Raw genomic sequence first — 12,657 nt, 5'->3', positions numbered from 1 at the left:
GGCGTTACCAGAGAGATCTCACGATGACGTTTATGTGTCTGTCATGTGACCACGCTGGGCGTGTCTTAAATTCGTTTCCGGAAACATGGAGGCTGTACTGAGTGATGTGGTGGCTCCTGAAGACCTTCTAGTAAGTTTTCACGTTATTAAACTTCTTCCTTGGGATTAAAACACACATTTAGCATATGAGCGACTTTTCCTGTCGCCCCACGGCGTCTGTCAGTCGATAAACGTTGGTACTCGGGAGAACTGTGACATGTCGACACGCACTTAGTCGCGTCACGTAGCTAGCTCGTGCTAATCATCATGTTTATGAGTGAACATCCGGACACTGTGTTATCGTAGTTTCGACTAATAAAACAGTTTATGGCTAATGTAGTTTGGCAGTGATGTTAGACTTTACTTTGTGAACTAACCTGCTCAATAGCTGAACATTGTAATTGTTCCTCGTGGATACACAACAAACAATACTGAGGAAGGGTCAGGGCATCTGCTAATATAAACACAATCGAAGTGACTTTTTCTGTAAATGAATAAATAATAATAATAAAATATGAAACCAGGTATAAATTTTAGGTATAAATCTGGGACTCCCCACCATTTGACCTTAGAACTGAAGAAGCTTCTCGGATGAGAGGTGAAACGTCTTCAAGCAACTTAAAGAAGTCCAGACGCTTTTCTTTGCAAGCTCCTTCGACTATGAAACCGGTCATTTTTGCCTATTTTTATAATTCCAGAAATTTGAGAAGAAATATAACAGCGAGCTGGCGAAGGGTGCTGTCTCCAAAGAAACAAAGTTTGAGTATGCTTGGTGTTTGATCAGGAGTAAATACTCACAGGATATCAAGAAGGGGATTGTACTTTTGGAGGGTAAGTCCACCCACTGTGCCTTATGTACTTATAATGTTATTACTTTTCTGTTGGCTAACAGGATTGTTGCAAGTGCCCCTTGCGGTGTACTGAAAATCCAGATAGCTTGAGTCATCAAAGTAGCTTCCTTTTTACCTCGTTAAATCACCATCGCAACTGATGCTGAACACATAACCTGGGCCCTGTACTACAAAGCGAGTTCAACATAGCTAGGATTTCTTTCAGCTATCAGGATTCACTTATCCTAACTTTGGGAAGCAGGATAAACGGTTACAGGAAGCTGGTTATCAACTCGTAAAATTAACCAGAGCTTTCCCTTGCACCACAAAATAATGTAACTGTAGTAACTAAAATTATAGAAATGTCCTTGGATTGTAGACTTGTTATAGGTTTCCTGATGACTCTTTTCCGCTGACGCAGTGCTGGTGCTGTACTTATTCAGTTTGGACTTTTTTGAGAACCAGCCCACAGTTCAACATGAGCATGTATATTGCTGCAGTAGTTAAGTACAGCTTCTTTCATTTAAGAAAACTGGCAAAGGGGACACCTGTCCTTTCATCTGGAGACTGTAATAGCTACTTTTATTATGTCTCAGCTTGATTATTGTAATGCCCTTAATGTTAGAGTTACTCTTCCCTGTCGACTCGATATTGGTGCAGAATGCTGCTGTGCTGTGCTGTGGGCACATTACACCTATTCTGGCTGCCTGTGCACTCTAGAGCCCAAGTTCTTGTATTTGTTTTAAATCCTTAAATGGTCTAGGCCTGTCTTTATTCCCACCCTCCTGTCCGAGCTCTCTGGTCATCTGACTTGTTGTTCCTATGTGGATAAATTGCCTTTTCACATTAGACAGTCAGCTACGTGTCCATTTCAAAAACCCATGTTAAAGCACATTTATATTCTCTGACTTTCTACCCAGCATGTGACATACATCTCTGCTTGTTTTTATTGTTTTATACTTGCTTGTTTTTATTTTATTGCAGTTTTTAGTGGTACTGTCTTCACTTCATTTTAATTTCATTTTTATGTACGGCACTCGGTGTCTTCTACGACTGTTTTTAAAGTGCTTTATGAATAAAGTTGGTACGCTATGGACTGTTTCAAACTAATAGTTTAATCTTTTGTTTGGTTTTTGTCGTTGTTTTTGTTTTTAAGTAGTTATTTAACTACATTGTTAATGGACATCGGTATACAAAAAGTGTGAGATGGAAACTGTGAGCCCAGGCAGGTCACTTCAAAACTTTACAGTAAACAAAGACTTGATAAGTTAAAAGTGGGAACAGAGCTGGTTTAGTTTCAGCCGTTGTTTAAGCTGAGCCTTAAATGTGTGATAAGTTGAGCGCTCTGTTATTCCCATTGATAGACTCTTAATTGGTTAGTATTTTGAGTAGTAACAGCACATTTTGTCCAAATTTAGTGAACCTATAAATTACTTCACAGTCCCCTCTAGTGGTGGCCCTAGTGCTAAACCCACAGTCTGTGCTTGCACTAATAAATAAAGGAGGTTGGCATGTCCATGTAAAATCTTATACATAAAACAGTCAATTTTTAACATTATTAAAACTCAGGGATTTGTCATCAACACAGCAAAAATATTCCAATCTTCAAATGGGAATAACTTTTAATCAAGAATTTTTGTGGAGGTTTTTTCTTTTTTTTGTAAGTAATGAGTCTATTGATTTAAGTGTTGTTTCAGCTGTTAACGATAAGGTATTGAAATGACAAGCAATGCAAATAAAAGGATTGTACAGTCTAAGCTGCGGTGACCATCAGAGTCTAAGTTGCTGCTGGATTGCCCCTGCGGGGTCCTGGAGCCCGGAGCTGGGTGAGTGTGTGTGCGTACAGGTCTGTGTGTCTCCATGTTGGGTGAGTGTGTGAGTATTTTCATATGTGTCTTTGAGGGTGGGAATGCATGTTTGTGTCGGGTCTTAGACTCCACCTCTCTCAGAACATCTCCCCCCCACACTCCCTGCCAGTGGCTGGTGCCCCAGCCTGCTGGTGCCCCCGCCTGCTGGTGCACTGATGGTTCTCGGTGCTCGGGTGTGTACTGGCTCACTCTCGGCTGTTGCCTCTTAACATTTTATGCATTATTAGCACTGTATGCTGCTCAGTAACATTCAATATTTTTATTTACTGTTACTGATGCTCATGTTGGTTGTTGCTGTGGTTTCCTACTGTCTTTTTGTTTGATTTTTCTTTTTCTTTTTTTGGTTGTTGTTGTTGTTTTTTTCCTCTCCTTTCTTATAAAAAAATAATAATAATGATAATGATGAGTGTCATCAGTGAGTCATTGCGGCAGCTCCTCCTGCGGTCGCTGAGGTCAGCGTCTCCAACTTTGGAACCAGCAATTTTGTGGTCTTTTTCTTTCTGTATAAATGGGTGGAACTGGTTTTGGATTAGGCACTGGCGCTGCGTCACTGGAAAAGCTCAGCACAGCCAGCTCCATTACCTGCACAGTGATTATTCTTGTAACTTGTGACTTTGTGGCTTCAGTGTGTTTTCAGCTTTCCTGGTTTGAATCGTGTGTTTGTTTGTTTGTTTGTTTGTTTGTTTGTTTGTTTGTTTGTTTGTTTGTTTGTTTGTTTGTTTGTTTGTTTTTCTCGTAGAACTGGTTCAGAAAGCATCAAAGGACGACTCCCGGGACTTTTTGTTCTACCTTGCAGTGGCCAACTACAGACTCAAAGTGAGTGGCACCTGTTTCTTCTCAGTTCAGGTTTATGGGAGACAAAATGAAGAAACAGACCTGCAGAAATCTCTGCTTTTGTATCACGCTGCTTTTGAGCTTCAGATAAGAGAGAGGGCAAAGGTCAAATCTGACAGACAGCGCAAAATATTTCTCTCTCTGACTTTACCTCTTACTTCCTGCTCCTCCCTAAAAGCATGTCATCTTACTCATTGGTTCGCATTTACCGAGGGTTTTTCTAATTGGTCTAATCCTAAAGTACTGCTGAGGCATGGTTACATACACTAATAGGAAAATGTTTCCTTAACACACCCAGTTCTCTGTAAAAGAAATGCCCTCACTTGTATTTCAGTACCATAATGTGCTCCTCTCTGACCTCCCACTCACCGTACTTGGAAGATAACTAATCAGACCTTCAAAGTCTGCAGGTCACAATGAACTCGGTCTCTTCCGTGTTACCTTTTGCACAATGAGTGTACATGAACGCCTTTTACCTGACGATCTTCAACACATGATGGATTTCTTTCATGCTTTCCTGCGTGAATAAAAATGTCCTTTTTAATGATGCCAGAGAGACATGCCATTTAATGAATCTGTGGAAAAGTTTTGCCACTGAAGCTGGCGGTTACCCTGCCCGCATTCCCAACGAGCCAATCAGCAGCTGAAGCGGTAAACAAACGAACCAATCACAGGCATGCAGTGAGAGCTTCATGACCGTTTGAACTGTGTGGTGGACATAAAAAGACGCAGATAAGCACACTTATTGGTATCCTTGGTTTGCCATATCCGTTACATGAATCAGCATTTGTTTCGAGTGATCTGGAGGGATGACGTCGATCATCATCATCATCATTTATTTATTTATATAGCACTTTAAAAACACACCTGGTAGACCAAAGTGCTGTACAATACTTATATGCACATAGCGGCACATTCAATGGAGGAGCGTTGTGTAACCTGGATGTGGATAGCAGGCGGAGAAAAAAAAAACCTTTTTAGACCCTTTATTATGGAGCAAAGTCCCACTGACCACAGCAATTACTGCCATGGCTCTATCTCCCCATTAATTTAGATAGCCGCTTGGAGGTGTTACAGGGGTGGCTGTCGAGTGATGAGAGCTGCTTTTGGAAGGACTTCCATAAACTAGACTTTCTCTTCTCCCTCCAGGAATATGAAAAAGCTCTCAAGTATATCCGCATTCTCCTAAAGAACGAGCCGGGGAACAAGCAGGCTCTGGAGATGGAGAAGCTCATCGACAAGGCTTTAAAGAAAGGTAAGAAAGAGGCACTAAATGGTTTCATAATAAAAGCGCTTGTGTTTTGAAAACTACATCCTGACCTTTTACCTCTTGATATCTAGATGGCCTTGTCGGCATGGCGATTGTCGGGGGAATCGGCCTTGGCGTGGCCGGCTTAGCGGGCCTCATCGGCTTGGCCGTGTCAAAAGGAGCTGCCAAATCCTAACTTGGGTGTGAGTGGGAACGTGGATGTTTTTCTGGACTCACACACTGACCAGCCTGCATAAAAATAAAGCTTTTGTACTAAAAGCTTGGAAGACGTAGAATTCTGATTTGAGGGTGAAATTAAACTGCGTTATTTAAAAGATTTGAATATTGCCAGCTGTAACAGGGGTGAAAATCGTCGTACATACCATTTGTTGACACACTAATAACCTGTCACTTCCTCATTTGTCGTTTAAACAAACTAGAATAGGAGACGTGTTGTTTAACCCTTATATAATTTTTATACTGTGCACTTCAGCCCAAATATTTACAGCTTGTAAAAAGAAAATTTGTCCAGATGCATGATTTTGCTTCAGTTGTTGTTCGTTGCATTGATTTTTGAAGCGTTACAGAAAGTGTTACTGATGAAGCGGAAAGTGAAGCTTGTAATCCTGTAATGAGGGAAGAGAATCATTTGTTTGATGGTGACGTCTCGGTGACTCTGCCATACTTCTGCTGCTGCTGCTGAGGAGGCAGTGAGCAGATGTTTGCATTTACTCTGGACATGCAGTTTCTTAAAGGGATGCAGCTCTTATAATGGAAATTAAACTGTTTTATGTTGTGTAAAAAGCATTTCCTAACATTAATATTAATGGGTTGTTTTCCATCTCTATTAATAAAATGATTATCAAATGAGAGATTTGTGTTGTATGCTTTTGATATCTCAGAGTAACACACACACACACACACACACACTACTGTGGAGTAAAAGCTATACTTTAAATTCTTTTGCAGCACAAGTAGCACAAATAAGCATTTGATTACATGGAGTCCTCATTATAATAAGAAGATATTAAAACATTGAGCAATGTATTTATATGGATAAATACATTGTAATGAAATGAAATTAAGAAAAGTCAAAATCAGAATTTTACATAGTTAGCATAATTAGCCTATGTTGTTTGGGATATGTATTCACAAGTCACATTTTAATTGTACGTTGAAGCCTTTTATTCACCTGACATCCACAAACAGCACACAATCACCAGTTATCTAACACCTATGTCTGTGGGAAGAAGCTGGATTGCCCTCGCAGAGAAATCCACGCAGAAAGGATCTAAACGGCATTTAGACCAAGAACCTCAAGCAGTGACTGCACTGCTGTGCTTTAAAAAAGAAAATAATAATACTTTTTTTCAAATCAAATCAAATCACTTTTATTGTCACATCACATGTGCAGGTACATTGGTACAACACATGTGAGTGAAATTCTTGTGTGCGAGCTTCACAAGCAACAGAGTTGTGCAAAATACAATAATGTAAACAAGCAAAATACAAGAATGGCTACATCTGAAACTAATAAATATATGTACAATATATAATAGTATATGCATTTCTGGATGTGTATACTAAATATTTTTCTACGTGTGTGTGTGTGTGTGTGTGTGTGTGTGTGTGTGTGTACACATATTTTACAAATTAAATAGAGTAAATGAATCAAAGTACTTGAATCAAATAATTAAATTAATCTACAAATGACTCAAAATTGTTTAAAATCCTTTTATAAAATTGAACGCAACTTTAAAAACATGTTATATACTTTTGAAGCTATTTTCATATTTACTTTAGAACCTGTTTAATATGTATGTATAATCTTTTTATTCGTTTGCTATTTGATAATGAACCGATAATCTGACATATGCGATATTGCGCAGTGGTGTTCCCATCACTGCCACGCATAACACACATCAGATCAACAAACACGGTGAACACAGCAGCTGTGAGCGCGGTGTCAAAGCTGTAGGTCCCGACGAGTCACCGGCTCGCTCCCCTGACGATTCCCGGTCCACCTAGCAGAGTGAAGCTGACCCCCCACCCACTTGAAACGTAAAGGCAAATAGGCGGAGCGGTTAGTGCTACGTTTGTGCTGATTTGTGCAGGTAAAATTAGCGTTTGTGCTGCTACGGTTTCCGAGATATTAAACTTTATTTTATAGGTCATTCAAAGGTCACCATCCCCCCAGACTGCTCCAAAACGGGCCAAAATGGTCTACTTTTTTAGTGCTACGTTTGTGCTGATTTGTGCAGGTAAAATTAGCGTTTGTGCTGCTACAGTATCTGAGATATTAAAAGTTCTATTTTTTGCTGATGACATCACCATCCCCCCAGACTGCTCCAAAACAAACCAAAATGGTCTACTTTTTTAGTGCTACGTTTGTGCAGATTTGTGCAGGTAAAATTAGCGTTTGTGCTGCTACGGTTTCCGAGATATTAAACTTTATTTTATAGGTCATTCAAAGGTCACCATCCCCCCAGACTGCTCCAAAACGGGCCAAAATGGTCTACTTTTTTAGTGCTACGTTTGTGCTGGTTTGTGCAGGTAAAATTAGCGTTTGTGCTGCTTCTGTTTTAAAGATATTAATGAAAATGTAAAGGTCAACCAGCCCCCCCACATTACCCAAATCCAACAAAAGTGGTATCAAACGTTTGTGCTACGTTTGTGCTGGTTTGTGCTGCAAAGATTTTCGTTTGTGCTGCTATCATTTTAAAGATATTAATAACAATTTCTAGAGGTCATCAGAGGTCAACCAGCCCCCCCACATTAATTAAATCAAACAAAATGGGTGTCAATCAACTGTGCTACGTTTGTGCTGGTTTGTGCTGCTAAAATTTTCGTTTGTGCTGCTTCTGTTTTAAAGATATTAATGAAAATGTAAAGGTCAAAAGGTCAACCAGCCCCCCCACATTACCCAAATCCAACAAAAGTGGTATCAAACGTTTGTGCTACGTTTGTGCTGGTTTGTGCTGCAGAAATTTTTGTTTGTGCCGTTATTATTTTAAAGATATTAACAAAAATTTCTAGAGGTCAACCAGCCCCCCCATATTAATGGAATCAAACAAAATGGATGTCAAACGTTTGTGCTGGTTTGTGCTGCAAAAATGTTTGTTTGTGCTGCTAACATTTTAAAATGTTTAATAAAATAACGTCTTGATGCGTGCTTAATCATCCAGGTAAGTAAATCCCAAAAGGTTGATTCTGTTCATCTGGACATTTTCAGTTGGAGAAACGTTTCGTCACTCATCCAAGTGACTTCTTCAGTCTCAGCTGACTGCAGGTTTCCCCAACCTTATAAACACCCGTGAGTGAAGTTGCCCCCCCTACCTTCTTCAAATCGAACAAAATTGATGTCAAACATTTGTCCTGCAAATTATTTTGTTTGTGCAGGTTATGTTTCCCTAATTTTATAAACAGTACATGTACAGTGAGAGAGAGATGTTACATCTGTCTTCACTTGCATCCCAGTCATAGAAGCGTTGGAGGTCGTTCATAAGAGATTACAGGATCATCCCAACCTCAGCAACAGGACCACTCTCAGCACTGATCAGTTGTGTTTGCTTTTGGAACTGTCTTAATTCCACCTATTTTGCATAAGGGTCAGTACAGGCAGAAATCTAGGTGTGCCATGGGTTCCCACAGGCCCCTGGTCAAAGTCACCAAACCAGTTCGTAAGCAGGTACAGGTGTGGCCAGAAGGGTCCTCAGAGGCACTGCTTTTCCACCACAGGCCGCCACACACGACAACACCACAGACTTTCAGGAATATACAGAAACTGTCACTGCCTACATCCCAAAATGCATCGATGATGTCACAGAGACCAGGACTATCACTGTCTGGGCCAATCAGAAACCATGGCTCACAGGTCAGGTTTAAATGCTCCTAAAGTTGAAAAATGCAAGCCTTCAGAGCCGGGAATTAGGTGAGTCTAAGAACAGCAAGGGCAAACCTGTCACGTGGCATCAGCTACAGCAAAGCTTCAGCGACAGCAGAGATACATGGAGGCAGTGGCAAGGAATACAAACCATCACAGACTACAAGCCCACTCTACAGACCGTGGTGACACAATCCCCAGACAGTGTGTGGAGATCCCTCCACCATCATTACTGAACCCAAGAAGTCATCTATCTCCTGCTTTAAGGACTACCGTCCTGTCAAACTCACCTCCATCATTATTAAGTTAAGTGCTTTGAACGGTTAGTCATGCATCAAATCAAATTATTGCTTTCCCCCAACCTGGATCCATTTCAGTTCGCATACCAGTCAAAACGCTCAACCGATGATGGAATTTCAACTGCCCCTCACTCAGCCCTCACACATCTGAACACTAGAGACTCATATGTCAGAGTGCTGTTCATAGACTTCAGTTCAGCATTCAACACCATCATTCCCCAGCAACTCATTCACAAACTGGATCTGCTGGGGATCAGCACCTTGCTGTATAACGGGCTGCTAGATTTCTTGACAGGAAGACAGCAGACAGTACGGGTCAACAGCAACACCTCCAGCCCAAGAACACGGAATACGGGGGCTCCCCAAGGATGTGTGTTGAGCTCCCTTCTCTTCACTCTGCTGACCCACGACGAGATCTACTACAGGGGTGAAGTTAACCATCTGCCAGAGTGGTACAGCAACAACAACCTGTCCCTGAATGTGGAGAAGACCAACAGTGACTCTACTTCCTCTGCAAACTGAGAAGCACAAGAGATTCAACCCCCATTATGAGCACCTTTTACAGAGGCACAGTTGAGAGTATCCTCACCAGCTGCATCACTGTGTGGTATGACTCCTGCATTGGGTTCTGCAGGAAAAAATGACAACGGGTAGTGAGAGCAGCCGAGAGCATTGTGGGGACCTCTCTTGCCTCCCTCCCCAGGAGATCTACTGCACCTGCCTCATCTGGAAGGTCGTCTCCATTACAGGTGACTCCACTCATCCCTTCAACAGCGTCTTCAGTTTGCTGCCATCAGGAAGGATACTGAAGAGCCTCCGGGGCAGAACCAGCAGACTGAGAGACAGCTTCGTCCATCGGGCTGTCAGGATGCTGACCATCTCTGGATCGAGAAGGGGGGCCCAAGGGTACATCTTTCGCCATCCTACAATGCTGTGATTGTAGCCATTCCCCACTTTCTGTGAATGGTACTCACTGCCATTGATCAATAGGCTTTGATTAGTTGTCATTGATCAATGGTCATAAGAATTTGCATACTAACAATCATGGAATTAACCCCCCGGCACATTGTTCATTCAGTGGCGCTAGTTTCCTTCACTATGCAAATGTACTGTTTATAAGGTTGGGGAAACCTGCAGTCAGCTGAGACTGAAGAAGTCACTTGGATGAGTGACGAAACGTTTCTCCAACTGAAAATGTCCAGATGAACAGAATCAACCTTTTGGGATTTACTTACCTGGATGATTAAGCACGCATCAAGACGTTATTTTATTAAACATTTTAAAATGTTAGCGGGGGAGCTGGCCCCAGGGAGGGGTTACCTGCCCCTCCCTTCCTTCCCTCCCCATCTCCAGCTGCCTCCCTCTTCCCGCTCCTCCACAACCACCCACACATGCAGGGCCTTGGAGTGGGGGTATGTCACCAGGGTGCAGAGGAGGCTACCCCCCCCCCTGTCCCCTTCTGGCTGCCTCTGCCTCAATTTTATCCCACAACTTAGACATTCACATTATTCACACTCTCATTACACATACATATAGGATCTTGGGGGTGGGCACAATCACGGAGTCCAAATCACCATCAGGGTGTATACCTCACCCCTGACGTCGTTGCCCACCTCTCAATTTTAAATACACTTAGTCATTGAGGGCTAGCAGGAGGGACCATGTGCTTACCTGCTGCTCCTTGGCAGGTAGCTCCATGCCCTCCTGGGTTTTAATTGCACCTTAGAACACATATGCATCAACACTACAATGAGCGGGTGGAGGGAGGTTTGGAGTCTTCTCCCACCCCCATTCTCTGCGGCCTGCTGGAGCGGGGGGGCTAGTAGGAGGAGTTGGCCGTCCGACTGCGGTCTGGGGTGTGGGGCCTCCCTGCTGCTGCGGAGTCGGGGTGGTCTGCCTCTCCCCACCGCAGGGAAAAGGGTAACACCACCTGGGTCTGGGTGCAATTCCCCCCTCCAGGGGCAAGGGTACCTAGACCCGGTTTGTAGAGTACGCTTGGGGAGTGTGATTGAGTGTACAGCGTCTCTTTATGTCTGTCTCCACGTTGGTTGAGTGTGGAGTGAGTGCATATGAGAGCATGAGGGTGGGAATGGATGTTTGTGTCTGTGTGTGCCTGTATGTCTGTGTCTATATGTCAGGTTGGGTATCAGACGCCACCTCTCTGGGGACACCTCAGGCCCTCCAAGGTTTGGAGGCCTATCTCCACCCACCACCACTTCCCCTGCCGGTGGCGGACTCCCTCAGGTGTCGGTGTGTTGGTGGTTCTTTGTGTCTGGGGGTGGGCATCCGGGTACACACCGGCTCACTCCTTGGCGGCCGCTTGTCGGGGCCTGGGGCCTGGGGCTCGCTCGGGCCCCTTTGGAGGTGGGGTGCCCCCGGCCTCTCGGCCTAGGGCTCGGTCACTCAGGCGCAGCTGGGGGCCGGCGGAGCTCACGGGCGCGTCACTGCAACCCCCCCTGGCTTCTGCTCCGCGGCTGCTGAGTGAGCCCTCATCTGGGACTCTCCTCAGCTCTTACTGGGACAGTGGCGCGGCTGCCCCTCTGTTGGTCTTCCATGGTCTCTTGTGTTCTGGGGGCCTCTGGATGTCTGGAGTTTTGATCTCCTCCATACCCGCTTCACACCCAGGACGGGGCTGTGGCCCCCCCACACTCCCTAGCAGATCATTACATGGAGAAACCTTTGGAATGCAAGCATGCTGATCCACACAGGTATGCACACATGGGTATTCACAGACGCGGACTAAAGCTTTCTTGGCTGCTGCCTCAAAGCACACTGTGCGCTGTCTATCTTGCGTGCTGCACAATATCGTTTATTACTTAGTAAATACTGATATCTATGACTAGCTAGTTTATTGTGATGGTGCTTTGTTTTCTCTATTATTATGTTGCTCTTTGTTGTTTGCTGTCTCCTCTGTTTGTTTGTTTGTTTGTTTTTTCTCCATACAGGTGACCCAGGAGTTTTTTTTTTTTTTTTTTTTTTGTCTCTCTTCCCCCCCCTTCTCACCGTCTCTTCTCCCCTTGGGTTTTCTTTCTTTCTCTCCCCCTCTCTCTCTCATTCATTCCCCCTGTCCTATTTATTAAAAAAAAAAAAAAAAAAAAAATGACAAAGGATGAACTGAAGCTCTGCCATCACGTAATGTCGCATACTGCTGTTTCTGATGTCATTTAAAAAAAAAAAAAAAAAAAAAAAAAAAAAAAGATCAATGGTCATAAGAATTTGCATACTAACAATCATGGAATTAACCCCCCGGCACATTGTTCATTCAGTGGCGCTAGTTTCCTTCACTATGCAAATGTACTGTTTATAAGGTTGGGGAAACCTGCAGTCAGCTGAGACTGAAGAAGTCACTTGGATGAGTGACGAAACGTTTCTCCAACTGAAAATGTCCAGATGAACAGAATCAACCTTTTGGGATTTACTTACCTGGATGATTAAGCACGCATCAAGACGTTATTTTATTAAACATTTTAAAATGTTAGCAGCACAAACAAACATTTTTGCAGCACAAACCAGCACAAACGTTTGACATCCATTTTGTTTGATTCCATTAATATGGGGGGGCTGGTTGACCTCTAGAAATTTTTGTTAATATCTTTAAAATAATAACGGCACAAACAAAAATTTCTGCAGCACAAACCAGCACAAACGTAGCACA

General features: G+C 43.1%; 1 protein-coding gene across 1 annotated transcript; it reads left to right on the top strand.

The window, feature by feature from the left end:
- The first annotated feature begins 40 nt into the window (after positions 1 to 40).
- On the top strand, positions 41 to 5,692 carry fis1 (fission, mitochondrial 1). The gene is made up of 5 exons (XM_082526569.1): positions 41 to 130; positions 738 to 870; positions 3,477 to 3,553; positions 4,721 to 4,826; positions 4,913 to 5,692. Exons 1-5 carry the CDS (start codon positions 86 to 88, stop codon positions 5,014 to 5,016), a joined length of 465 nt encoding a protein of 154 aa, XP_082382695.1. The 5' UTR covers positions 41 to 85; the 3' UTR covers positions 5,017 to 5,692.
- Positions 5,693 to 12,657: the final 6,965 nt, after the last annotated feature.

The sequence above is a fragment of the Aulonocara stuartgranti genome, assembly GCF_965226115.1.
Source record: "Aulonocara stuartgranti genome assembly, chromosome: 3".
Classification (NCBI taxonomy): Eukaryota; Metazoa; Chordata; class Actinopteri; order Cichliformes; family Cichlidae; genus Aulonocara; species Aulonocara stuartgranti.
This window is presented reverse-complemented; position numbering and strand designations above follow the sequence as displayed.

Coding starts and splice junctions, on each gene's coding strand:
- fis1 (XM_082526569.1), top strand. CDS start 86: ATGGAGGCTGTACTGAGTGATGTGGTGGCTCCTGAAGACCTTCTA. Junction 131..737: donor TGGCTCCTGAAGACCTTCTA/GTAAGTTTTCAC, acceptor TTATAATTCCAG/AAATTTGAGAAGAAATATAA. Junction 871..3,476: donor GGGGATTGTACTTTTGGAGG/GTAAGTCCACCC, acceptor TTTTTCTCGTAG/AACTGGTTCAGAAAGCATCA.